The following is a 27603-nucleotide window of genomic DNA, read 5'->3' on the forward strand; positions in this document are numbered from 1 at the left end:
ATGGTCAGACAGGTGCTATGGCCAAGGCAAGCAAGTAGATCTCTTGGGTTGCCATCCACCCCTGCACAGCTCAGGGGCTGGGCTGGGTATCTGACCTCTTGCACTGGGCTTCTGCACCATGTGGCTGAGGAGGCTTCTCCTCTCTAGGCTGTGTTTCTGGGGATGGTGCCTGAATGCCAGGTGTGGGGAAATCACTCCAAATATAGCATTCCTCCTGTCGACTTTGGTGGATTTCTGGATCATCCTGTGGAGGAACCTGTAGTAACCCTCCCGTTCTAGGAAATGGCTTCACTGTGCTCTTCCCCCCATTCCCCAGAGGAGCACAGACACCTCCTATCCCCCAGTGGGCAGAGTTCAGAGGATTCAGTCCTGCAGATTTTTTTCCATACAGAGCATAGCAGCATTACAGTTGATTATTATTGCTACAGGAGTTGCTGTCAGGAAGCCTTGGCCACTTTGCCTGGCATTGCTGTGCTCTGGGTCTTGTTTGGGATGCATCATTTATCCTGAGGTTGGTATGTAAAACTAATCAAAATGCTCACAACAAATGGAGACTGTTGAGTAAAGAACTAATTCCTTATTCCATCTTTCAGTAGTGAGTATTCTCACCTTCTTTAAGCTTTTCATCATTTTCAGCATTCATGTGAACACATGAATGGAGAAAGTTTGCAGCACATTTGGAAATGCTGTTGTTTGCCACTAACCTTTAACACTGCTTGTATCTGTTTCTGCTGCTGGGTGATTTCAGCCTGCAGAGTATCATAAGTACATATTTGATTGATACTTAAAATGGAGAGAAAAAAACTACAGGAAGAAAAGTAAAGATGCTGTGTTGAAATGCTCCATGGAGTAAGAAAAATTCCTGGCGTTTTCTGTTATTCAAAACTATTTGCAGTAAAATCAAAGTAAATGTCAAGTAGGATCATATATGGATACACTCTCAGCCTTTCCACTGTAGTTTCAAAGTCTGGTAATTCCTACAGGAGGATTAAATACACGATGATATTATCCTCTTGAACTGGGTATTGAACTTGTGCAGATTCAGGTGTATCCAGGGCTCCAGTGGGAGGATTGCACCAAGTGCTGGAGTACATCCAAAGCCCTGAAGACTGGCTGGGGTCTGGGAACAGACAGAGGGGATTTGTGAGCAGAAACTTCTAGATGAAAGAAAAGGTTTTTATGGTTTACTTAAGATTTGAAAGGAGATATGCTTATCTAGGGGGAAGCTGAGTGCCCATTGCTTCTCAGATTTACTTAGCACCTTCCAGGATTTGGCCCTGCTTGAACATGTGTAAGAAGGCTACCAAGCTCTGTCCACCTGGAGGACAGCTTGTGAGAAGGAGTGTTGTAATCCTTTGTAAGAATTAAATGGACAAGTCCACCGTCTTTCTCCGAGAGCATTAGAGCACCAGGTATCATGGGCCATTTTCATTTCTCATCATACCCATGGGACTCTGTCCACCTCCCTGTCTCTGGCTGTCATTGGGAGAGCCAGGTCCTGTCTGGGACAGCTCTGTGAGCTGACCCTTGCCATGGGAACATCAGTCCTGGGAGAAGCCTGCCTTTGTTGGCAGTGGTGTGTGACACACAGTGATTTAGTTGTGTGTGATGTAGTGATCTAGAAGAAGCGTTAATGACCTGCTCAGCTCCCAGCAGACAGGTGCCGATGTTGAGAGCCTGCAGTAGCAATGCTAACATCTCCCTGTTCACTTCTCAAACTCACCAGGGTGTGAACAAAACAGGACTGAATTATCCTTTTCCTCCTAGAAGAGTGCTTTTGGTCAAGATGGAGGTTTTGTAGAAGGCCTTGGTTGTTGAGCTGTTTATCATGGATCTTGGGCAGAAATTCTCCATGGAGGAGAATTCAGGACTTTTTGCTGACACAAAATTGATTTCTAGTAGTGAAAAAACAGAAGGGTTCATAGTGAATATAACTCTACTGAGAATAGGATGAGGTGGAGCAATGGCTAGAGTCCTCTCATCACTACATGTAGGGGAATTGGGGCTAGGAGGTCATGCAATGTTTGAATGTTTTCTGTGCTTTTGTCCTGTATGGAAGATTTCCCAATAGGGAAATAAAATTTATCAAGGCATGTCTGTTTTCTGAATGATGTAGAAATAGGTGGAAGTATTGGGAGAGACAGCAAGAGACTTTCACTGGCAGTATCCTGGATATGAGAAGATGTGGTGCTACCAAGACATCCAAGATCATGCTTTGTGAACACGATTGTTCCTGTGGTGATTTCCATTCTGCTTGTCCTGTCTCAGTCATTTTATTTATTCAATTCCTTTTGTAGGTGCAACGTCATCTTTCCAAACTCTTTGACAACTTGGCCAAGATGAAATTCCAGCTGGACTCTGAGCAAAAAGCAACCAAGGTTGGCCTGGGAATGTACAGTAAAGAGGAGGAATATGTCAACTTCAGCGAACCCTGTGACTGCAGCGGACAGGTGAAAGGGAGGACCTTGTCTATCAAAACTGTCCAGTGGAGTCTGCTCTCTTGCCCCTCGTGTGGGCTTCTGTTGCCAAGATATCACAGATCTTCACTTCTCTTCCTTTATGTGTGAGAAAAGCTGGAAGAGGTGGTGTGTAATTTAATTCCTTCTTACATCACAACTCTTGGTCCCACTCTGGATAGGTGGAGCACAAGTGTAGCTGTCCGCAGTGAGAGAAAAGGCTGTGGCCTTTTTCTAACTAGGTCTTTTTATTTGAATTTTTATAAGGTGTTTTGAAGGTTAGTTTTACAGCTTGTTACAAATATCCTCGGCAAGGGATAGGATGCAGACTGAAAATAGACTAAGCTATTCCATAGTACCTCTTCATGGGTATCTTTTGAAAGAGAGGGCTTTTTTTCCTGGTTCCCAAATATTCCTTCTTTCATAGGATGTGTTAAAGTATGAAATTTAAGAATCAAAGTACTGTTCAGCTTATCTGTCCCTGTAGTTGCACCTTTCTCCATGGACTATTACAGGAAGCTAAAGTACATAATACCAGCTGCTGAGTTCCCCGCTTGCTGCATTTAAACCATCTTCTCAGTGAGGGCTTTGCCTGTGAAATACTAAATTCAGCAGGACTTGTGTTCCCAAGTTTGGCAGCAGCTTTCTCCTGCTGCTGGCAGATTGTGCCCTAGTCCCATGAATGATTCTGTCATGGCCTGGAGGTGGAACTCACCGAACTAAATTACTCATCAGTGGAGTTCATTTTGGTTTCTCCAACAGCTGGAGTTCAAGAAAAATCTGCCTTGCATTCCTGGTGTCTGGAAATAGATGCTAATCCTGCAGTACCAGAATTGGCTAAATCCACAGTCTGAAGGAGGCTGTGAGGCTTGTTCAGCTTGAGAGTTGAAATGCTTGTCCCATTCCCTATCTTCACTATTTACCAAAGATCTTCACTAATTACCAAAGACCCTTAAAGAAGAGCAAATATGTTACTGTGATTTAATCTCTTCTCCAGGTTGAGGTCTGGCTGAATCATGTACTAGACAGCATGAGGGCTACTGTGAGAGACGAGATGACGGAAGCCATCGTGGCTTACGAGGAGAAGCCGAGGGAACAGTGGCTCTTTGACTACCCTGCCCAGGTATCTGCCACTGCTCCTCAGCTCCACTCATGCTGGCATGTGGGAAAGGCAGCACTTGGCATCTGCCTCAGTTCTGTCCTTCCCTTCTTTCAGTGACAGCCTTCAGCTGTGGATGGGGATGATTTTAGCCTCCACTGTGCTGTCCAGGAGGGAGGAAGGATGAGTTGTCCTTTATCCTGGCAATCTCCTGATGGAGTTTCCAGGCTGAGCTCCATGCTCTGATTGGGGCTCCAGGAGGATATGCTCTTGGCTGGATTACAGAGCAGGGGAGCCTGGGCAGTGCCTGCTGCACCCAGTGGGTCATGAGAAGTCTATACACCCAGAAGAGTGAGAGGTGCAGCAGGAAAAAAAAAAGTGATGAAGCTTAATGAGAGAAAAGAGCCCCTCACATACATTCTGACATCCTTGTGGTCTCCAGCTCTTCCTCCTTTGTTGTGTCAGGCATGTGAAAGGTGCTAATTTACTAATAAGTAGCTGCTAAATGTGTCTGCCATTGATATGTTTTAGATGAGTGTCATGGGGCAGATCCCTGTTGTCCTGTCTGCTGTGACTACTGTATGAAAAAATACTTACTTTCATGTCATGGATACTTCATCATTGATCTTCCTGTAGATCAGACATTCTTGAATGTAAGGAAATTCTGGTGTTTTCCCTGATATTTATCCAGCCCATTTCCCTAGGTGGCTCTTTGCTGCACCCAGATCTGGTGGACAACCGAGGTTGGGATTGCCTTTGCCAGGGTGGAGGAAGGCTACGAGAATGCAATGAAGGAATATCACAAGAAGCAAGTGACCCAGCTGAACACCCTCGTTACCATGCTGACTGGGCAGCTTTCCAAGGGTGACAGGCAGAAAATCATGACCATATGTACCATTGATGTGCATGCTCGGGATGTGGTGGCAAAGATGATAGTGCAGAAGGTTTGTGTTTGCAGCTCAGCATGGTCCTGTGTTGGGCACTGGGAGCAAGGGTTACGGGAGTGATAGACAAACCACAGGCCATCCAGATCACTGCCTGTCTCAGTGGGAGATACATGACTAAATTTACTTCTACAATGTTTGTGGTAAGGAGGCAGAAAGCCACCGTAAGCCTGCAGTGCTGTTCTGTACCATGGCCATGCAACACCAAGGGCCTTGTTGTACTTGCCACATTCACACCAGGAGTGAGAGTGTGATCCTGTGTCCTCTTGCCAAGGCACATGTTGGTGGATGATGGTCTTGTGTTGGGAGGCTGCTGGATGTAGTCTCAGACATGTCTTTAGAAAGTAAGAAAAAAGCATTTTGGCTTTTATTTTTGTAGCCTCCTTGGTCTGGTGTGGGGCCACAAGAACTCCTTTGGGACTCCTTTGTCCTGCACATCTGTCTCACACCACTTCCCTGTCCTTGACACTGTGTCAAATGTCCAGTCCTGTAACAGGGAAGATGCCCTGAGTGTTCTGGGTTGTCGCTTTACCTTCATTTGTGTCCTCTCAGATGCAGCCACGCTTCTCACAGGGTTTCTGGCTTCAAGGCTCAGTTGGATTTGATGGTGCCTTGGCCCAGTGTGTGGTGAAGCAGTCCATCTGCTGGGCTTGCCTGTTGTGCAGAGAGCACTGGCCATGGCTGTCTTTGTTCCCGTGTCCCCAGCCCCTGGTGTTGTCTGTGGCCCCTTCCCTGTCCAGACAGCCTCTGCTCCTTTTCTCACTCAGTTTGCATTATAAGATCCTCATCATGACTGCTTCTTAAATCTCCTTTTCAGGAGGTTTTTTTTGTGCTCCTCTTTCTCTTTTTCTTCTCCCACCAACGTGGTTACTAATTTGATTCCTGCCCTCTACTGATGGGAGATGGGGAAGTGACACTTCCCACTGAAGTGACACTGATAGGGAGATGGCCTTCCTCACCACACCTGCCTTCACAGGGAGGACCAGCCCATCCCTGGTGAACACTTTATTGCAGTCACCATGTTGGCACCCAAGCTCTGTGTGCCTGGCCTCTCTGGCCTTCCTGTGATGGTGCTTGTGGGTGCGTTGCAGGTGGACAATGCCCAGGCATTCATATGGCTGTCACAGCTCCGGCACAGATGGTCAGATGAGGAACGGCACTGCTTTGCCAACATCTGTGATGCCCAGTTCCTGTACTCCTATGAATACCTTGGCAATACCCCTCGGCTTGTGATCACTCCACTGACTGACAGGTAAGTCCCTGGGAAACACCATCATAACTGGGCTTTGCCACGCAGTTAGAGAAAGAGCTGCAGCCAAAGATGGATTTAGTTTGGACACCCGCATCCCTCTTGTTCTTTCTTTGTGTCCCAGAAAACCAGTGGCAGAGCTCTAACTCTCACCTGGTTTGTGATTTGATGGTGTTACCCTCTGGGATATCTGTGCCTCAGATTCAGGGGTGGGGTTCAGCTCACAGATTAAGATGCTCACTTGTGGGTGTCTGCCTGTGCACAAGATGTCCACACCCCATAGAGCTGGTGGGTCTAGAAAGCTTTCATCCTGTCTTGAAGTAGACATCTACTTCATGGTTCAGTTGTCTCAATGGGGACACCTAGAGTGACTTGAGATGCTCTGCATTGTCCCACCTGGCTTTCAGCTGCCAATCTGGAAGCATATCTTTCCACCCTATGTGACATTTCAGTAGCCAGGAGCATCTCAGGTGGCTTTAGTCACCAAAGTTGGTCAGCTGAGCCAAACCCTCATTCATTATCAGGTTTTGTTGGCCATATTAACTACAGCTCTGTGGCTTATAGAGGTTGTATCGAAACCTGCATGTGGGCACTTCCCTGGTGTCCATTATCAGCATGATGGAGAAGCTTTGGGGCTTGCTGCAGCATTGAGTCAGATCATTTGTAGCCCATCTGAACAGGTTTCTGTCAGTGAAGGGGAATGGGATCCTCTGGGCTAAAAACCACTGGGAAGCAAGAGTAAGGTCTTCCAGAAAAGACAACTTTTTCTCATACTGTCTGTGACATGCCCAATATCAGTGAGTTGTATGAGGATCCAAAGAAAGCACAATCTGGATGTGAAGAAGTTAGGCAGACCCCAGTGGAATATGAGTATCTCTTGGAGAAAACATGGCTGGGCAGAAGGGGAAATTAATGCCCAGGAGCACTTTCAGCTTAGACATGCACCCTGTTTGTGTACAGCTTTTCAGAAGAAAGGCTCTCCTGAGTGCATTGCCCTAGTGCCATTCTTCTGCAGCCCAACAGTGACCTTTTGGACCAAGTTTCAGTGTCTTTCCTTTTTTTCCTTTATCCTTTGCTGTGAAAGATGTTACATCACCCTGACCCAGTCACTGCACCTGACCATGAGCGGAGCACCTGCAGGCCCTGCAGGCACTGGCAAGACGGAGACTACGAAAGATTTGGGGCGAGCCCTGGGCATCATGGTGTATGTGTTTAACTGCTCGGAGCAGATGGACTACAAGGTAATGCTCCCATCTTGGCCGCCGTGCTGTCACCTGGGACTGGGGATGTTTGGGACACAATGAAACCTGAAGGATGAGAGTAATCCAGTTGAGATTGCTTTGATCCATCACCTCTCCTCAAATCCTTGCTAGGTTCCTTTCTGCTGAACACCTTTTGTTCCTTCTCCCTTTTCTTTAAGACTTTCACAAGGTTCTTTAAGAGGCAGAAGACCCAAACTGTGCTCTCTGCCTCGTTACACCTTTCCCTTCCCTTCTGGAGTTATATTCCATGTGAAATGCTTCAAAAATTTTGGCCTGTTCAATTGAGACCAAGGCTGTGCTAATATTTGGACCCTGGTCATTTCTTCTTGGCATGATCTCAGGCTGACAGGCCCTGGCATGGGAAGAGACCCATCCTGGATTTCTCAAGATCCTCTCCCAGAATAAGGCTAAAACGTGCTCAACCTTCAGCCACTGCAGAACGCTGAATCGTTAGGCTAAGTCTTGCTCTCTGCTGGTCTGGCACAGTACAGTGATTTTGGTAGCTTCAGATCATATTTTATTCAGTTTATGGCTCTCCCAGAAGTGGGGCTGTCAGTAATTCAGCACAGGTGACCTTTAAATGAAACTAGTGCACAGATAGATCGAGAAAGTACAATTAGCAAATCAAATGGCAAACTGTGCAGAGCTATAAATATTATAATTGAGTTGTGCCTGCTGTTTTCCATGCATTTTTCTAAATACCCACAATAGACTGTAAATTGCTATAAATAAACAGGCTGGGAAATAAAATCCATTTTTTTCTGGAGTTGATTCCATTTGTGATTTCACTCTTGTAATTTTTTTTTTTTTTCTAGTCTTGTGGGAATATTTACAAAGGCCTTTCCCAGACGGGAGCCTGGGGCTGTTTTGATGAATTTAACAGGATCTCAGTTGAGGTCCTTTCTGTGGTTGCTGTACAGGTAAGTGGAGAAACACTCATAAATAAATACAAACAAGGCAGAGCTATGCTGAAACCTTTGGACAAGGGTAAATATGGAAAGTGCATATTGCCAGTTTCAGTTCTGTGTGTAGGCAGGTGAGGGATTATATCCCAAGATTAATCACATGAATATCACAGCACTGACAAAATGTAGCAGTGATGTGCTGCAAACATTTTTGTCACTTCTTTTCTTCCCCCAGTACAGCATTTGTGCTGAGGCAATTATAGCATCTTTTTCCAGATCAGTATATACCATGGTTCTGTACCTATTCCTTCGAAGGAAGACACTTGTGTCATTAATATACTGTGAGATAATGGCAGTGTATCGTTTTAGGGAGGAAAGCTGCCTTGAATTATGGCTACTCATCCTGCCATGTAGGGAATAATTTTCATGGAGGGAAAAGGTGCTGTTTGGGGCAGATCCACAGCCTGTTGGACTTTTAGGGTTACTAATTGCCTCCAGTCAGGCACAGGTTGTGTGTCATATTCAACAAATAGGAGTATATTCAAGATTAATTTTCTTAACACATATAACCTTCTTAAAGTTTACCTGTCACCAAGACTCTGTAGTCTTCTTTCTTTCCTTCTCTTTTCATATGACTGTAGTTTTAATTCCACTGTCTGTAGTGAGAGCTCTGCAAAATGGTTTTGGAGGGTATTACTGGCCAAGAGGCATAATTCTTAGGAGGAATACGTGCAGCCCCGTGGGTGCAGTGTGGTGGTCCCAAAGCTGGTGTCAGCTGGGTGACACTTGGTAACTGGAACCTGCTAACCTGCAGCCCTTGCTTACACACTTGCCTAGGATACCCTGACACTGTGGGATTAAAGCTAGAAGAGAGCTGGTTGAGCTCTGCCTGGCTACACATAGGTGTTTCCCCTGTAGAATGACTTCTTGTCTCTTCTGTTCAGTGCATTTTATTGGTGAGTCCTGTGTGAAGCCCAGCAGCAGTCCTTGGAGAAGGGCTGGGAAGCAGACTGCCCTTCCCATCATGCTGGAGAGTCCTTTTCTCTCGTGCTTATATATAATCTGGCACTTTGCCTCCTCCTTCCCTTCCTCTTAGTGGCCCGTGAGGAAATCTGGAAATGTTTTAAACCGGTGAAGGGATTGGAGGAGGAGGGACGCTCTGTACCCTGCTCATGCCTGCCCAGGGGGTGGTGAGGGGGTATCCAGGGTGAGTGCTGCGGGTGTGAATCTGGCAGGGGTTGAAATCTGGGGCAGCCCAGGTATATAACCAGCAGATAAGAGCAGGCTCTGCTATTGTTTCTGGCTGTGCTCTAAGGGAGAGCTGTGTCTGGATGTTGTCCAGATCCTAAATCTTACTGGTATCCTCTGAAAATGCCAGGTAAATGCAGCTACCAGGGGAGTTTGAGCAGAGAGTGGGGGTTCAACTGCACTGTCCAGACTGTGAGAGCTCTGACATGGGCAGAAACGGAAGTTTTGAGCCTTGGGGGGACTTCAGTGCTGAAAATTGAGGTGCCAAAGTATCTAAGTTCTTCTGGATCCAAGTGTCATCGGAGTGCAGGTTTTAGGATCCCAGTGTCTGACTGAGGTGCTGAGTTCTTCCTAGACCCTCTTTTGGGCTTGGTTTTGCAGAAGGATCTAGAGCCAAGTTTCCACACTTTTGTAAATGTTTTGGTCACAGACATTGTTCTGAACCCCTTCATGAACTCCTCACTCATCTCTCTTTCACTCATAATTGATACCTTATGTGACGCCCCAAAGAAGCCCCAGGCAGGTACAAGAGTTTATGCATCTTTCACCCTCAATTTCTCTTCCGTCAGGTTCTAGTTTTAACTTGTCATTGAAAAAAGTCTTTGAGGGTCTTAAAATAAAAAGGGAAACTGAACAAAAGAAGTCCAGATATGACTCAACTGTTAATGATTCCCTCTCTCCTGGCTGGAGCATAGCATCGGAATAAAGCAGCACGGCTGTCATTCCATCATCATGTCTCCTGGCTGCTATTAGGAGTGTAACCATGGCAATGTTTAATTGGCTGTCTTAGTCATGCAGCTAATGTCGATACGGTTCCTTACAGAGAAAAATTCGATTAATTGCTTAACTTTAAGATGGCAAACAACAGTAAGGTTAGAGTAGTGAATATAGAGAGGTTTCTCCCTCACTGAAGCGCTGTTTGCAAGAAGGTGATCTAGCTTTAATAAATTTGCTCTTTGGAAGGTGAGAAATGAGAAGAGCAAAGCTGCAATCAGGCAAATATAAAAGACAACACAATATTAGTGAGTGAAAGTGTCAGGGGAGGTCTTACAACCTCCACCTTGTGTTTTTGGTTTTAAATTAAGCATCTGATGTCCCAAAATCTTTAAAAGCAATATCAAGTGATCAGTTTGCAATTGAGCTGAGGCCAAATTTACTGGGAAATGCTGCTCCTTTTTTGGGCCTAGTCAAGCAACAGAGCAGACACAGGAGGGTTTGGGGCTGTCATGAAGAGCAGTGGTGTGTGGAGGGGGTCAGGGACCTGCACTGAGTCAGACTCTTGGGGCTGCATTTGGGTGTTGGCTGCGCTGTGGGTGCCCGGACAGCCCCGCATCTCATCTCAGGCATCTGGCCTCCTGCTAGGCTGGGAAGTTGAAAGAGATGATTTAGCCTGCAATGGTGGTTTTGCTATGAGATGTGCTAAGAAGTGTCCCACAGGTGATGTTAAAAGCCAAGGTGAGATGCAGGCAGCTTTGGAAGTGTTTCTTTTTCTTAAGCTGTTCTTCCTCATCCACGTCTGTCATTGTTTTATGGAGCAATATTCCAAATTCTTGCAACTGCTTTGCAGTTTGACTGCCCAGTCTCTTCAGCAATCTTTTCTGCTTTGTCAGAGTTTGATTGTGACAGGGAATTGATACTGCCACACAGATTTACTCCGAACAGTGTATAAAGCTTTATATAGTCACTAAAAAACCAAAACAAGGCAGTGATAAGCCCCAGTCATTATGGGGCCCATTCTGAGGAAGGCAGCATGGTTTGGTGTATTTTTCATAACTGAATAGCAATACTGTAACACTGTCTTGCTTCCTAGGTGAAAAGTGTGCAGGATGCAATACGAGAGAAGAAGAAATCCTTCAATTTTCTTGGAGAAGACATTAACTTAGTTCCCTCAGTAGGCATTTTCATCACCATGAACCCTGGTTATGCAGGGCGAACCGAGCTACCTGAGAATTTAAAAGCTCTCTTCAGGTGAGTCCAGGTCGAGGTTTGTGACCTGTATAATAAGACTGGCAGAACTTGTCTTTTGGAATATCAAGGCTTGACTTCATTTCCTTAGGGAATTCACTTGCATTGGGGATTCAAAGATAATTTCAGCCTTGCACGACAAGCCTGGGTCTTGCAATGCACAGGGAGACCGAAAGAGCTCTGTCCCTTGGCCAGGGTGTGACCTGGCTCACTGGAGAAGACCTGGAAGATAAAGCTGCAAATCCACTGCCCCTAAGACCTGTAGTTGAGAATTGTTCTGCAATCTTTCCTTGCCTTTCTTTTTAGGCCATGTGCAATGGTTGTGCCAGACTTTGAGCTGATTTGTGAAATTATGTTGGTGGCTGAGGGATTCATCGAGGCTCGGGTGTTGGCCAGGAAGTTCATTACTCTGTACCAACTCTGCAAAGAGCTCCTGTCCAAGCAGGTGAGCCCACTTCTATGGCTGGATGGTACATTAAAGCCTGTTGGTCTCCAAAATCAGCAGGAGCATGGCACTCAGCCACTCACCTCCATGGCTAAAGCTTCACCGCTTTTATTTAATGACTACATTTGTGCTAGCTGCTGGGAGAACAGAAGGTTTGTGATCATCAGAGCAATGAAACTTTTAACAGCTTTACTAGAGGATCTGCAGGGACAAAAGCACTTGACCAGCTGCATCAGTAAGCTCAAATGACACCATGTTTGGGGTAGTATTCAGTGACCCTTTGCTTTCCAGTCTCTTACTTCTTATTGATTCTCCTGCCTGTAGGGGGTTTATGATGTGTGTTCCTCTCCAAGTTCAGCCTAACAGTTCCATGTCATGTCAGGTGCTGACCAAGTACAGTCACTTTCAGTGCAAAGCTCTAATTAATCAGATTTTTTTCTTGTCATAATTTATATAGATCAAAGCTGGGTCCAGCGAAGTGTGGCAGCAGGAGGCTGGGTGGGAGATGCCTTGTCACAGAAACTTTGTGCTGTCTTGGAGGTGTTGGTGGAAGCTGTGGCCTCCCACACAAAACAGTCAGCTGTTGAACTGTGCTCTGGAGGGTCTTAACAGAAATATAAAGAGTTGTCTGTTGGCTTGAGAGTTCCTCTCCTGCCTCTTTGTGGTTCTTTTTCAACAATATCCTTAGTGGCCGCTGCTTGATGAACTGCCTCTGGGACCAAACATGCCTGGTAATTGTGTAATGGGCAGGATGGAGAAACTTGGGTACTTGGGGCCTCATAAAGGACTGACAAATCTTTCACCTCAGTAGCTCCTGCAGGTCCAGGGGGTCTGTCTGGCCTTGCTTTACTGCTTTATGATTTAGGTCAAACAAATTGCTTAGGTTTCTGAAGTACAAGTCCTACTACTGTCTTACTGTCAACTCTGAGCCCAGGTGATTGTATGAACAGCTGGATTATTTGATTCTTTAATACTGTCCTTGAGAAGAATCTCACTTACTGAAATAAAAATGAGGTAACTCAGGCTGGTGGAGGACTCTGGCCATGATGCAAATAACAGATTTAGATATATTTTCATTGCTGACTTGTCTGGCAGTTGGAGCTGTTGGTTCTTACCTCTGCATGGTGGTGTACCAAGCCTAAACTTATCCCTCCTTTTTTCCCCAATCCACCTGTGTAGGATCACTATGACTGGGGCTTGCGTGCAATCAAGTCAGTGCTAGTTGTTGCCGGCTCCCTCAAACGAGATGACCCAGAGCGACCCGAAGACCAGGTTCTGATGCGCTCACTTCGTGACTTTAACATCCCCAAGATTGTGACTGATGATGTGCCAGTGTTTATGGGGCTGATTGGGGATCTCTTCCCTGCACTGGATGTGCCTCGGAAGCGTGACCTGAATTTTGAGTCCTTTGTGAGGCAGGCTGTGCTGGACCTCCGGCTGCAGGCTGAGGACAACTTTGTGCTCAAAGTAAGACTAAACGATCTTCTGCTATATCTACACCACCATCAAATCATTTGGGTTCTCTCAACCATCTTTGCTTCTACAAAGAGGGCTCTGCACAGTATTCCTCTTGGCAGACAGACCTTGATGGAATACAGGGTTAGCTATGCTTGGTCTGATGCAGTGGCACCTGCCCCTAAAGCCAGCACTGGTTCAGTCCCTGAGTTTACAAAGGGGCCAACTCTTGTAGGCTCATGAAAGTGTGGCCCCTGGAGAGCAGAGTCTCATTGGCTGATGGTTGTCAGATGTAAATAGTGCTAGAGGTTTGTCTGCAGCTGAGGATTTCACCCATCATGAGTGGCTAGACCAAACTCAGTGTCAAAGCCATTTGTGTCTCTGGATCACATCTTTCTAAAGAAGCAGCCCAGTGTGAGCTGTTTTGGAGATCTCAACTTCAGTTTGACATCTTTGTCTAAAATTTGGGAGTGTTTTTTCTCAGGTGGTGCAGCTGGAGGAGCTGTTGAGTGTCCGGCACTCTGTCTTTGTGGTCGGTAATGCAGGCACTGGCAAGTCTCAGGTGATGAGATCCCTGAACAAGACTTACCAGATAATGAAGCGACGTCCCATCTGGACAGACCTCAACCCCAAGGCAGTCACCAATGATGAGCTTTTTGGCATCATTAACCCAGCAACAAGAGAATGGAAAGATGGTAAATGTCTCTTCATGCCTGAATCTGTAGATGAAGAAGGATATTTTTAATTCATTTCCTGAACAGCAGCAGGACGACTGGTTACTTGTATGCTGGTCTAAAAGCCCAGGTGCTTGTCTGCAGCTCACAGCCATGTGAGAGTTTGTTGTTGAAAGGATACATAGGATGTTTTAGCTTTTTGATCTTCAAAAGGGAAGTATAGCATGATCTTGCTTTATCCTGTTGCCATAAGAATAATTATCATGTTTATTAATACCAACACTTACCAGTTCCTGAATGGGGCAGGCAGTTTTTTGGGGCTGGCTGATGGAAGAGAGTTCCCTTCTGCCCTATGGCATGCACTGGGACCCCCCAAAAATGTGCCATCCCCAGGTTCCCATAGCTGGTAGCACACATGCAGTAGCCTTAAAGTGGTATTTTTCCACTTAATATTGCTGCCCAATTTCTGTAGTACACCAGCATTTGCCAGTCTGTTGATCCTGATTGCTCCCGAGGAGAATAAGATGAGCATTTAAAACTTACTGAAAGTTTACAGAAATCTGGAGTGAAAATGTTCAGTTGTGACTAATACATAAAGGCAGCTCTGATTTACGTGTGCAGCTGGTTTGGGAGGTGTGGGGGAGGTAAGGGAAGACATTGCCATAAATCATCCTTGACCAGAAGTCCACCAGGAGATGAGCTGCCACCCACCTCCTCTGGCCTCTGCCACCGACCCCTCTCGACCCCCTGCTTTGCTTCAGTGCCAGGGTTAATTTCTTTTTAATTGTAATTAGGGACCCTAAATCAAAATGACAGAGGGAGGTGTGGGATACAGCCTGAACTCTGCAGACTGGCTGAGGGCTGTGGGTGGCACTGAACTGCAGGAGGGACATTTTGCAGGTGGCTGTCCAATGGTTTCTAGCCTGTAATATTTCAAGGGAGTTTACAGGACTCCTCCCTGAGATTTCAAGGCAAGTTATTTTCTGCATTAACCCTTCCTGGAAGTTTTGTTTCTTGTCAAAGACCAGCAAGGCAATCTTCATCACAGCCTAACAAGAGATGATGTGTTCCCTTACGATCAGCCCCTTCTTTTCCTGTTTTCATCTTGTCACGCCTTTCATGATAAGGAGTTGAAAAGGTTATACATGTTAGGTGGTAAAAGGTCCCACAAGGGACCTAAAAGTGTTTGTAGGACCAAAACTTTAAATCCCAAGACTCTCTGGTGTGGATGCACAAGGTTAGGAGAGAGGCACTTTTCTCTCTGCTGTCATGGTGTATATGAGGGAAGCATTGATGCTCTGAGACTGTAGCCATTTCTGATACTAATGATGTTGGAGCAGTTTCCAAGGCATGTGTCCAAGTGAGGAACTGAGTCGAGGCAGAGCCAGTGAAGTGTTATTTTTTCTGACCCAGTCTCAGAATTGGATACCTGTTTCAGGTGAGCCGTTCTGCAGTTGTGCACAAGCTTTGTCTTCAGTCATGTAACGCCACTAGCTGTTCCTGACCTGGATCACAAAGAAATAGCTTGTCCTGGAGAAAAGAAAGTGTGCTTGTCACAATTCACCAGAAGATAGGCTTTTTTTAATGTTTGCCTGATGTTTTTTCATGAAGACCAGCATCTCCCTAAGTATTTTCACATGTAGAGGAGAGCAATAGTTTTGTGGAGTTTTCATTTGCTCTGCAGTGCTGCTGCTCTATTCCCAGCCTTCTTGCTCTTCTTAACATTCATTATTTACTCCCCTCGAGACACTGTATCCTCTCTGTCTCCTTGATTTTACTGACATTTTGTTCTGTCATTCAATGTCATTCTGTGCTTGTTCTCCCCTCAATCTCACTAAAGCCATGACCCAGTGTTTAATGCATCTTGATTTCCCTGATATACTTTGAGCCACAAAAAAAAAAAAAAAAAAATTAAGAATTTTTAAGGCATATTCAGGTGGTTTTCTCTGCATTGTGTAATTCATGCCTTCTTTTGCCTCTGAGCATCTGCTCTTCACTTTTCTTATCTTTTACGATTGTCTGTGGGAATGAAGCTTGGGTGTAGATCTGCAGTCATTTTCAGTGGTGATAACTGATAATTTTATTTTTCTTCAAAGTAGACTAGACCCATATCATATAGTAATATTTATGTACAGATGCAGAGAGTTTTGAATGCTTCAGAGGAAAGCATTAATTAGGATAATTTTTAGTAAGTTGCTAGAGAAAACTGTTAGAGCAGGTGACAACTTCAGTGTTCATCAACATATTCCTGTCACCCTCCCAGGACTGTTTTCATCAATCATGCGAGAGCTGGCCAACATCACACATGATGGTCCCAAGTGGATAGTACTAGATGGAGATATTGATCCGATGTGGATTGAATCTCTAAATACTGTGATGGATGATAATAAGGTAATGAATATGTTAAAGAAACAGGTATTCCTTGACTGTGTGGTGTGATTCAGCCTAGGAGAAACGCAGATGCTGAAATAACACCTCCAAAATAATATAATTGTGTTTCTTCAGATATACCAGTGAATATTCCATAAAGAAAATGGTGCATGAGGGAAATAGCTCAAAGCATATTTTCATTGGAATTTACCTTTCCTGGAGAATTGGGTTCATCAGTAACCGCAAATGTCGTAATTTCAGGTCCTTTAAAAACAGAGTGGGATCATAATCCTGTAGCTTTTTTCCCCACTCTAAGGGAGTGTTTTTCATTCTGGGTCATGGAAGAGAGAAGGATCATTCTGCTACCTGTTAGAAATCAGCTGCTTTGCTGGAACTGGGCTGACAGCAACCAAGTCTTTTAGTGCAAAGTACTGAATGCTTTTCCTTCCTATTCCTGGGGAGGTCTTAGTCTGTCTGTCTGTCTGCCACATGCAGGTGCTGACCCTGGCAAGCAATGAGAGAATCCCTCTGAACCCAACAATGCGTCTGGTCTTTGAGATCAGCCACCTGCGTACAGCCACCCCAGCGACTGTGTCCAGAGCAGGTGAGTCCTGGACTGAGCTTCACGCTGGGATTTTGCTTGGACCAGTAGGATCTAGTGTCATTAACCAGTCTTTTCTTAGCCAACTTGGTCCCTCTTGAAAGTTCCCAACCTGAGATCACAGCTGCCTTTGGTGGACAGCGTTTCTGTTCCTGAAGCACATGGACAAACTGAGGATCCTGATCCCAAACCCGTATGGGGACCTATCAACATCTTGGAGATTTACCTAGAGCTCTCTGACTGTTGATGGATAACCATGGCTTTAGCATTGCTGAGAGAGTGTCCCTGTTGTGCAAAGCCCTGTATGGACTTGATGAGGACAGGGACCTCTATACCAAAGAGCTCCTGAGCTTCTGGAGAAGTGTGTGAAGTAAGGGAGAAGGGAATGAAGGTGTCCCCTAGTTTTATGCATGGGGATATGGGACCCAGAGCTGTAACATGACTCAGTCAAGACCACATTCTGAATTTGGGGCAGAGTCATGAAAGGTGTCCCCTGGTTCCCTGAGTTAAGTCTCTTCACTGTTAATGTTTCTACTCTGCAGTGGGGCAGGAGGAGGTGTAGCTAATGGGGCACCCAGCCATATTTGACAGGGTTTTAGCTGTGTAGCTGAGAAATTCTGCTGGAGGAAAGGAATAGTCTCTTCTCTGTCCTTACTGTATGTTCTCTCTTACCCTGGGCCTAAAGGGATCCTGTACATCAACCCATCGGATCTGGGCTGGAATCCCCCAGTAACCAGCTGGATTGACAAGCGAGAGATCCAGTCTGAAAGAGCCAACCTGACAATTTTGTTTGATAAATACCTGCCAATTTGCCTGGACACCCTCAGAACAAGGTACTATCTGAAGAGTGATTGTATCTCTGCTGGCAAGGGCAGGGGGACACCTGCTGCTCTCCAGACCCGCTGTGCTGTGCTGGCGCTGTGCTGCATGTGGCATGGGTGGCTGGTTTCCTCCTTGCCCCTGAGACACCTGAGCATCATGGGCTTAAGCTCAGAGAAACAACAGGCTGAGGTGGGGGAGCTGACACTCCTGTCCATCCTTTGTCGGTCAGATCTAGTTTTCATCAAATTTTGATGTGATTGTTCCTGTACTTCTTGTATCAGTTCTGTATCTCTTGGAAAGTAAATCTGGGAGATCTTAAAGAGAGTCTTTTCAGTCTCCAGATGTCAGGCTAGACCCGAGTTCACTCCACAAGTTATTTTTCAGTAAAGTAGATTTCAGATCACTGCTGGAGGAGATACAGAGAAAAGATCCTTTATCCTCTCCTCACTTATTTTCCTAACCCTTGGTGATGAGAAGGATGTTGGTGTTTGTTGGAGAGGGTGAGATTGCTCAACAGGCAGATCTCTCTTGAATTTCTTTCCTGATCCATTTGAACAAAATTAAGTCAGCCAGTGTGGGCATCCAGCCTGGGCATGTTTCATGGTTGGACAACAATCCAATAAACATGAAGAACTTAGAGATTTGGAAGGGCCCTGGTCCTCCTTGGCTTGAGTTAGCTTCAAAGCAGTGCCCACAAAGAAGTCATATGTTTTTTGCTTATCATCATGGAAACAGCTCTCTTAATCATAGTGCGGTGAGGACTGGCCAAAGGAGAGTCCCAACAAATGAGTAAGGGAATTTCTCCCATCCTTTGCTTGCTTCCCATAGTTGCACCTTCATTAAAAATAAATATCAGTGTACATTGAGCATGGTAGTTGTCAACCACAATGGGGAAGTGTCAGAAGGGGCTGCATTAGTGAAAGTAATGGTCTTTGGAGGTAGGAGTTAGGCATCTTACTAGGGAGCTACTCCCTGGGTGACCAAGCTGGTTATAGCTGTTGGCAGCAAAGTCCGTAGGACATTTCCCACTCTATTTGCTGAATGTTGTGTCAGACTGTGAAATCTATGGGATTAGCTTCAGGCAGCCCTGAGCTGAGTATTTTGGTAGCTTGCTTAATTCAGAAATTGTAGAACCAACCTTTCAAATAGCTATAATTACTTTATGGAGGGCTTCAGTGCTGCTACAACATTAGTTTGGAATTCTGTAAGTGTAGCTTAAACGAATGTAAAATGGCAAGATGAAAGGTTTTATTTTATTACTCCTCTATTTGACCGCTTTTGAACTCATCGTGTTCACAGAAAATCATTGCCTTTAGCAAGTCTTCCATTTTACTTCTTTCAAGAGGATCAAAGTTTTAAAATGCTTGAAACTTCTGATTACTGTTATTACTTGTATATGTGCCGGTGCCAGCAGGTCCGAGAGAGAGAATGGGTGTTCTCTTTATTGCTGTACCCGAGAATAAGACACACACACTGCTGACAAGTAAAATGCTAATATTCTTAAAAAGCATTTCTGAGCTTGCCTTCCTGGGTTGTGAGTGACTGTGTTGCTAGACCCAATTATATCTCCCATGCTTTCAATTTCCATCCCTTAGATTTAAGAAGATTATTCCCATTCCTGAGCAGAGTATAGTTCAGATGTTGTGCTACCTCCTCGAATGCCTCCTGACAGAGGAGAACACACCTCCTGACTGTCCCAAGGAGCTTTATGAACTTTACTTTGTCTTTGCTGCTGTCTGGGCCTTTGGTGGATCAATGTTTCAAGACCAGGTAAGAAGGAAGATGCCACATCAACATATTTTACACAGGACTTTTAACTTTTTTTTTTCTTTTTTTATACTTTCCAAAACCAGCGCTATATCAGTAATGCTGTTTTCCTGGGGCTCTCATATAGGTGATAATAAACTAGAAACATGAACGCAACAATTCCTTTTGTGGAAGACCATGTTATCCAGGGTGTAACACCAGAGGAGACTAGCGGAGGGGCCATAAAGGCAGCAGGATGTTAGCTTAGGAGACACATTACACTGGGGAGAAACATTCGATTAATTTATAGAGGCCTGTGGATGTGCATAATGTGATCAGATTAAGACTGACTTACCAGGTGAATGTATCAGTGGAGCAGTATTTCAGCCATCTGACTGCACAGGTAGACATTGCACTATATAACACAAACCAACGGTGCTTTGTCACTACTGACTCTTATTAAACATAGGTGGATGTCAGGAATTGGCTGTGCTCAATTTCTGATGGAAGTGCATATGAAAGAGGGGTGGTCAGCAGGGCAGGATGGGCTTTGGGAATTATGTGCTTCTGCTTCAGTGGAAGTAGACAGTGGCTCTGCTCTTTGAAATGCCCTGCTGGGAGCATGCTGACAAGGTTGGGGTTGGTGGCTGTAGGCACTCAGCTTCGACTCCCTTCCAGGCAGCCAGCTGTTGGATGGTCTCTGGCAGGAGATGCTGAGATCACTCAGTCTGTTGGTGGATGGATGTCCACACCCAAGACTGTAGTGCTGTAGTGCTGGAGGGCCAAATCTAGAGACCAAGATCTTCTTGGGCCAGGAGGATTAATCAGGCCAAGGTGCACTAGTGGTGTCTTTGACATTCAAAGGATTCTCATGTCTGAGAGGCAGACGGGGTACTACTCTCCTTGCTGCTTCCCACAGTACTCTATCCTATGGATTAATTGCAGCTGTCAGCCTCTGAATCCATCAGCTTGCATTAGACAAGGTGGGTGTGATCTCTTGCATGGCCGATATTATTGTAAGACAGTTTTCTCAAGGACAGCATTTGATACTGCATGTTTTCAAGATCCCATTCAGGTCCTGGTCCTTAAAACATGGGAGAAGTACTGACACTTCCAGCTGGGCTGAAACACAGCTGCTTTGGTGGTAGCATGTGAACAACAGGGATCTTGGGAAGGATCTTCTCCAGACTTGCCTGGGGGAAGCAGGGTTGTGCAGCTGGTTTTGAGCTCCCTGGTCTCTGTCTCTCCCCGATGTCTTGTGCGCAGGAGAGGAGAAATGGGCATTTCCTTTTGCCTCTTTCCCTGCTTCTGCCTCACTTACTGGCTGCATGGCTGAGCTCCACTGGGGCCACCACCATTCCATGGCTTCGTGCCTGTGTTTGCATGATGGCTTTCCACCCTCTCTTGGCATTGCAGTTTCCAGATTAACGGCTGTGCAGGCTAGAGATTTTTAATGTGACCGGTTCAGAGGCAGACAGGAGAAACCTGAGGCACTTGTAGAGGGGTCTAAGAGCATGTGTGGCACCTGAAGTCCTAGATTTCGAGTACCAGATTTTCAGCAAGTGGCACAGGGAGCAATATGAGTAGCTGCAAAGCCTACAGGTGGAAATATGCTTGACATCTGCTGGAGCTTTCACTTTGGTTCTGCCCAATCCCTGCTGGGAACCTGTCAGGTGCTTGCACCTTCTGGTCGTAAGATACCTCGTCATCGGGTCTAAGGCATGTCATTCTGATGTGTGGATCTGCCCAGTGACAGGACACTGCTGTTGAGGGCTCAGAGATCCATATCTGGTCTCCAGTGGGCTTGAGTCAAGTTCTGTATTGTCTGGACTATGTGAAAGGTCTCTCCATGGACCCAACACTGGAGATCCTTCCCCAGCTTTGGTGGTGGCACTGATGTTCTCAGAGGCTGCTCAAGTGTTCACTGAGGTCTCTTCATGTTTTTTCCATGTGTCTCAATGCTAGACCAACAACATCTGCTGGACTCTCCACATTTGCTGCATGCCAAGGAGCAGATGTTTCAAAAAGTGATAAAGAGCACAGGTCAAGCACAGCTAGGTGTTCACTTGGTGCCATCATGCCTCATGGCCATCAAATGACCTGTGCAAGACCAGATTTCTCAGTCCTTGTGGAGAACTTAACCCTCAATTTCTTATGTGCCAGCTAGGAAATACTCAGCCTTAGTGTTGTCAGTGCGGGGTGACTTAAAAAAAACCCACAACACAGAAAAGCCTGGGAAGCACTGCTTATCCTTGTTTCAGCAGTACAAGCTGCTCTCTAATTATAGGAGCTTATAGTTCCTCAAGCAAGTCAGCTGGAGTGCAGTCACACGGCAGATGGACAGTGCGTTCCCTGCGCCGTAGCAGAGTCGTTCCCTGGCATGGCAGGCTGCTGACTGCTGTCTGCCCGGCTCCCCAGGGAGTGGGGTCTTGGCGCAGCTTGTTTTTGCTGGGCTGCTGTGCGGGTTGCAGGAGGAGCTGTGCTGCATGGGCACAGCATCCCTCTGGGAGGTTTGACTTTGAGGCTGGACTGTGCATTGCTACCTGTGATGCTCTGTAAATGTCAAAGATGAGAGTGTGAGGATACAGCAGTCTGAGTGAGGGGAAACCTGATGAAAAATGATCCAATATAAAATCTATTTATTGCTCTCCATTGAAGGTGCCCTTCATGCTGACCTTTTGCTGCCGAAATGTCAGAAGAAACAGTCTGGAAGGCTTCCCACTACTCTGTGCTTGTTGGTGGGTAGCGGGGCCCCTGCATAAAAACAGATGATAGATTTGCCATTTCCAGGCTCTGAAATTAGCAGAAATCCATATGGGGTTTTTATTAAGGAAGCAGTTTGAGTTTGACACTGTTCTGGCAATAGAGCCAGGGCTGGAGCAGCTCCACTTAACTGCTCTGTTAGTGAGGGCGGGCAGCCCATCACAATGCAGCTGCAGGCAGTTTGCCTGTGCAGGGGTAAGGGCACCCTTGTGAGAAAGCTTTTAGCAGTGATGCACATCCCTCTCCACTGCAGGCTACTCTGTTGCTGGCGCTGAGGAGTTGTAACAACAGGAGAAGAGAATTACAGTTATTCCACCTCTCTGAATAGCACGAGACTGCAAAATCATGGATACTAATAACGTGTTTTTCAAATCCTCTGGTCTTTTGATGGATGGTGGCTCAGAGGACAGTACAGAGGACACTCGGTTCAGTTCAGCTTCAAACCCAGGTTTCCTGATGGAGGCTGAGCAGTCTATGGGCAATGTGTTAGCTGGCCCATGTGGGCTTCTGGCCTAGGAAAGCACGTCGAATGGCTATGTGGAGGGGAGACCAGCAGATGCCCCAGGAAGAAACTGTATTGTTAAAACTAGCTAAATTATGCATCTGGTATTTCACAGACATCTTTTTAACAGCACTTTTCCCCTCCTTCCCGCACCCAGTTCTCCCCAGGGCAGAAGGCTTTAGTCCTGTTGTCTGCATGGGAAGGCATGCAGATGGAGTGACTGGCCCAATGTCATACAGGAGACCTGGGGCAGGGGAGGGGACTAAGAACATTTTGCAAGTCCTGACCCAGCATCTAAAGCAGAATTGTCATCCCAGCTCTTGAAAAAATTCAGTTGCTCCAAAACCTCCATGCATAGAAGGATATAATGGAGAAAAACAAGAAAGTGGGTGCTTCCAGGGCGATATGGCAGTGCAGAAATACAGCAGAGCCAAAGTGGCAGGTCCCTCTCTGGTGCTTTGGTTACACTGGTGTCTGCAGTCCTGCTTCTCCAAAACATTGTGGCTTGAAAAGAAGCCAGAAGACAACAATTAAGTATTAACAGGGTGGTGTGATTTATGAGGAAAGGCTTTAGTATGCATGCTTTGACTAACCATGACCACAGATGTAGACGGATGTTGTGTCCTTGTCTGTTGGAAAAAGTAGGCACCAAGAATCAATCAAGTGGTCTGTTTAGACATAGGCACGTATTTCTCTTTCAAATTGATCCATCTATCTAATCTCAGACATAGCAAGAGTGATCAACACAGAGGATGAATTATTTAGGTGAATAAATAGGAGTGATGAGAAGAAATGAAGAAAATAAAAAATTAAGCTTAATAATAGGAGAAAGGAGAAGATCATTACGCTGTGGAATATATTTTAAGGACTAATCCCACTCTGGTGGACTGGGATAGGTAACATTCCAAATCGCTAATGTATTTCTCTGGATTAGCAGCTTTTCTCCACTTTTTGTCTTGCAGCTTGTGGACTACAGAGTGGAGTTCAGCAAGTGGTGGGTGTCAGAATTCAAGACTATCAAGTTTCCCTCTCAGGGCACAGTCTTTGACTTTTACATCGATCCAGAAACAAAGAAGTTTGAGCCTTGGTCTAAACTTATTCCCCAGTTTGAATTTGATCCAGAAATGCCATTACAGGTATGTGAAGCTTGCATGTTTTTTGTTTGGAAGGAGCACGTGCATTTTAGTGACTGTATGTGGGCATTTCAATGAAGTCTCATTAAAGGTCAAGCATTTCATTATAAGGGTAGCATTCCTGTGAGATGTGGCTAAATTACCCATCTTTCTTTAATGTACTTAGACTGTGAAGACAAATCCTCCATCCATCTTCCAAATATAAGTGATGTACATGAGGGGCAGTTGCAGAGCCACCCCAGTGACCCAGGAGCTGGCACCTCACCCAGGATGGGGGTACATTTGGCCCGCAGAGAGAAGTGGGATGTGAGACAATGTAGTGACAAAGTCCCCGAGATGCCATGTTGTTATTCTGCATGGCTGAAAATAGAGATGTTTTTATGATTTGGACAAAAACATGAGAGTTTCTGCAGGTAATGAATTGCATTTGCCAGCTACACTTTCCTAAGTGCCACGGTGAGCAGATAACTTGTAAAAATTGTTACCATTTTAGCAAAATGTGTATTTGTGGGGAGAACCAGATGTTGCTCCCAGCATCTAGCTGTCATGGTTTCATCTGTACAGACAGTTTGCTTTTAATGGTTGGCAACAGTTGATCGCTCCTTCCTAGTGCAATCTAGAAACTGGGGTCACCTTGCTCATTCCTGCCTCTCCCAATTTTACTTCTCCTCAGAACATGGCTGTGGGGTTGTGGCAGGGATGGGAACACTTACCTGCTCGTTATGCCCCTCTCAGGCTTGCCTGGTTCCCACCGCTGAGACAGTCCGCGTGCGGTACTTCATGGACAGGCTCCTGGAACGCCAGCGCCCGGTGATGCTGGTGGGCAATGCTGGCACAGGGAAGTCTGTGCTGGTGGGGGACAAGCTCTCCTCGCTGGACACGGATGTCTATGTGGTGAAGAAGGTCCCATTTAACTACTACACCACCTCTGCCATGCTGCAAGGTAAAGCAGTGGAGGAGTCACAGGACTTCTGCCTGACAGGTGACCCAATTCCCAGGATGTCTGGTGGGATTTGGAGTGGGGCATGCACTGTGTTGCTCATGGTAAGACCTGTGGGCCAGATGCCAATGTCCTTTGTGGCTCCTGCACTGACACTCACAGACTCTTAAATCCCACTATGAAACTATCAGGCCAGTGGATCCCTGGTTTTGTGCAAGATGACGTTCTCCAACATGAGCATTTGAATTCTGAACACCATGACTCTAGTTCAGGGCTGTACCATGAACATGCTTCAATCTGTTGTGTACGGCACACAGCTTGTACTTGACTTGAGGTGTGTCTTTAATATGCTTGAATTTAAGACCATGCTGAATAGGATGGGTTTCTTGGCTAGGATCCAAACTGTCCTCAGGACGTAATGACGGGAATTGCATCCCAGTTAGCAGCAAGGATGGTGCTAATGGATATGTGCAGGCTGTAAGTCAGGGATGCTGGTTCCTGGTGCTGTCCTCTGTGTCCTGCCGCAGCCCAACATCCTCTCATGGAGAAGGTCCTGCATCCCAAGGGGGCACAAGGCTTGCTGACCCTGGGGGGCTCAGAGCCCCTGAGAATTTCTGGCCCTGAGGGCAAGTCCATTAGAATATTGCTGAGGATTTTGTCACATCAGTGAAAAATGAAGTTTGAGACCAAGATAAGGTCAGTTTTGTTGTATAGTCTGTTTAGAGGCAAAAGAGAAACAAGGCAATTCTTGAAAAGTGGCTCATTTTGGAATGGTGTTTTCACTTTGAGTTAACCTAACGAGAGAGAAAATAATTTTTTACATGTATTTATTAAAAACCCCTGCTTTTTGTTGAGCTGAATAGCTGTGAATCACCATAAAACAAAGTGTGTCCTTTATGTAGCTTGGTTTGACCCAAATGTCCCAAAATCCTTCTAGTCCTCCAGCCCTGTATGGGACTACCATCTGTGAAGCATCAGTGAGATTTAACCTTCACCATCTGGGTTGCTCCTGGCCAAGTGGGGCTAGGTGGGGACGTGCTCACAGCCCAGAGTGATGCCAAAGGCAGGGAGTGTCTGGGCCTTCGTCCATGCTCTGCCAGGTTCCCAACACCTCAAACATTTTAAGAAAGGTGTCGGAGCTTAAATTTGCCCTCTGGGACTGATCCACTTGTAGAGAGGTAACAACACAGGCTCAGGCCATGCTGTGTAGCCTGGAGCCATGTCGTGGGACCACATCATCTTTCTGAGGCAGGTTTGAAGGGTTTCTGGTCTTGCTGGTGCCTATGCTCCCAGGTTCTGCCCATACTGGTGCGCCCTGCAGGGTGGTTCCTGTGCCTCTGCCCACAATGTGAATGCAAATTATTTGGGTTACCATGTCCTTCAAGCAAAATAAGGCTAAAATCTCACCTTTTGGCCAGTCTTGCAGCCCTGAGTGGTGCAATGGTTATAGCCTCCCTTATTTCCTCCTAGGTGCCCCTTTTCCTTGTCCCCCAGTGGGGGGTCTCTGTGAAATGCCCTTGAGCTGGTAAATGGGCTGAGCTGTCTGTCTGCCCAGCTGCCTGGGTGGGGGAATGTGCACTCATTTATCTCCATCTGGATGAGCGAGAGTGTGCAGGTGTTGATATTTATATAGGCAGACCTGGCAGTGTGTCCCTATTTACTCTGGCTGTGAGCTATGAGCTGATATGGCAACTTTCTTCCTCTGCAGAGAGGAGCAAGTCATCTTGCATGTGGATGAAGATGTGGCTGTGAGATTTGCATTGGGAAGCATGATTTATACTGCTTGGCCTGGTTCCCTACTGCTCATTTTTTAGAGTTAATTTGTCCCTTTTTGTGTAGTTTGTCAGTTGGCTTTTTTTTTTTTCCCCCCCAGCAGACACTTCTTTAAATTTGAAAAACATGGATACAAAGCAGTTTTGGACTTTTTTTTTTTTTTTAACTTAAAAAAGAGCCTAACCTGAAAGCCAGTCATTTCTTAGACAAAGTGTCTGTTGGTGCAGAGATTCATAAGGTGCAGAGTTGTCACCCTTTAGGGGAAGTACAGGTATGTGGTTCAAACCATCCTTGAGGGCCCTGTGGCTTACAGAAGTGCCATGTGCATAGAGGTTAAAAGGAGCCAGACACTCTCTGTCCAAGCCTGGGGCCAGTTTTAGGATTTTCTTTGGTGTATTGTGACTGAATGCCACTTTCTGTGGCATTTGTTCCTGTCTGAGTTCATTGCCCTGGACCTTAGTCTGCTGCTCTCTGCTTTGTGCCCTCTTGGACCTCTGCTCCTCCTTGCTTCTTTGCCAGATGTAGCCCAGGCTTCTGTCATTCAGCACCTTTCCACTCCAGACCTGCCTTAGGAAAATTGTAGTTAATATTTTTTGGGGGTTTGGGTTCCCTCCACCCTGCCCTTGACCAACAGCAGGCAAGAGGAGTGAAATACTGGGGTTTCAACCCCAAGCCCCAAATTAAGGTTGACATATAGGTGATTCCCACAGCCCTTCCCAAAGGGGGGGTGAGTTTGCCTTTCGGCTTCCCCCCCGGGTGGGCCGGCCTGGCAGACAGAGCCATTGGGTAAAGGAGCCCCAGGGGTCCCGCAGTGAGTAACCCAAGGTCAGGTGTCCCACTGAGGGATAAAAGCTGGGACCCCTTGCAGGAGGGGCAGTGTCTGTGTGTGAGGTGGATGCCCTGTGCAGAGTTCCCTGTTGGGGAAGGACCTCCCGCCTCCCTGGGACTGGGCTCCAGTCAGGTCTGGCTGTTGTAACTGTGGGCTGTGTAGAGATTCAGTATGTGGCTTCCTTGGTCTTATGTGTTTGGCTTGTTGACTTGGTTGTCTTCCATCCCTTCTATGGGAGACTGCATGTCACCATTTATTCCACCCGTTGTTGGGGTCAGTGGGATTGATGTTGATTCTGTATAATCTGACTGACTTGTTTGTACCCCCAGCACTCACCCATGTACTGACCCTTTTGTATCAAATACAATTTGGTTATTGGTTCATCTTTCTGCTGGCTGTGTCCTTTATGCTAGGCCTAACAA

General features: G+C 46.1%; 1 protein-coding gene across 1 annotated transcript in view; it reads left to right on the forward strand.

Annotated features, from left to right (window-relative positions):
* Window positions 1-27603, forward strand: part of DNAH9 (dynein axonemal heavy chain 9) — a 213293-nt gene that overhangs the window by 42904 nt on the left and 142786 nt on the right. The window contains exons 23-38 of the mRNA XM_074922361.1: window positions 2298-2450; window positions 3454-3579; window positions 4260-4499; window positions 5591-5751; window positions 6833-6989; window positions 7826-7930; window positions 10974-11131; window positions 11435-11573; window positions 12753-13040; window positions 13513-13723; window positions 15966-16093; window positions 16568-16676; window positions 17359-17506; window positions 19091-19265; window positions 23469-23642; window positions 24375-24582. Coding sequence (XP_074778462.1) covers window positions 2298-2450; window positions 3454-3579; window positions 4260-4499; window positions 5591-5751; window positions 6833-6989; window positions 7826-7930; window positions 10974-11131; window positions 11435-11573; window positions 12753-13040; window positions 13513-13723; window positions 15966-16093; window positions 16568-16676; window positions 17359-17506; window positions 19091-19265; window positions 23469-23642; window positions 24375-24582 — 2680 coding nt within the window. The remainder of the gene's footprint in view (window positions 1-2297; window positions 2451-3453; window positions 3580-4259; window positions 4500-5590; window positions 5752-6832; window positions 6990-7825; window positions 7931-10973; window positions 11132-11434; window positions 11574-12752; window positions 13041-13512; window positions 13724-15965; window positions 16094-16567; window positions 16677-17358; window positions 17507-19090; window positions 19266-23468; window positions 23643-24374; window positions 24583-27603) is intronic.

Source organism: Athene noctua, chromosome 18, assembly GCF_965140245.1.
Source record: "Athene noctua chromosome 18, bAthNoc1.hap1.1, whole genome shotgun sequence".
NCBI lineage: Eukaryota > Metazoa > Chordata > Aves > Strigiformes > Strigidae > Athene > Athene noctua.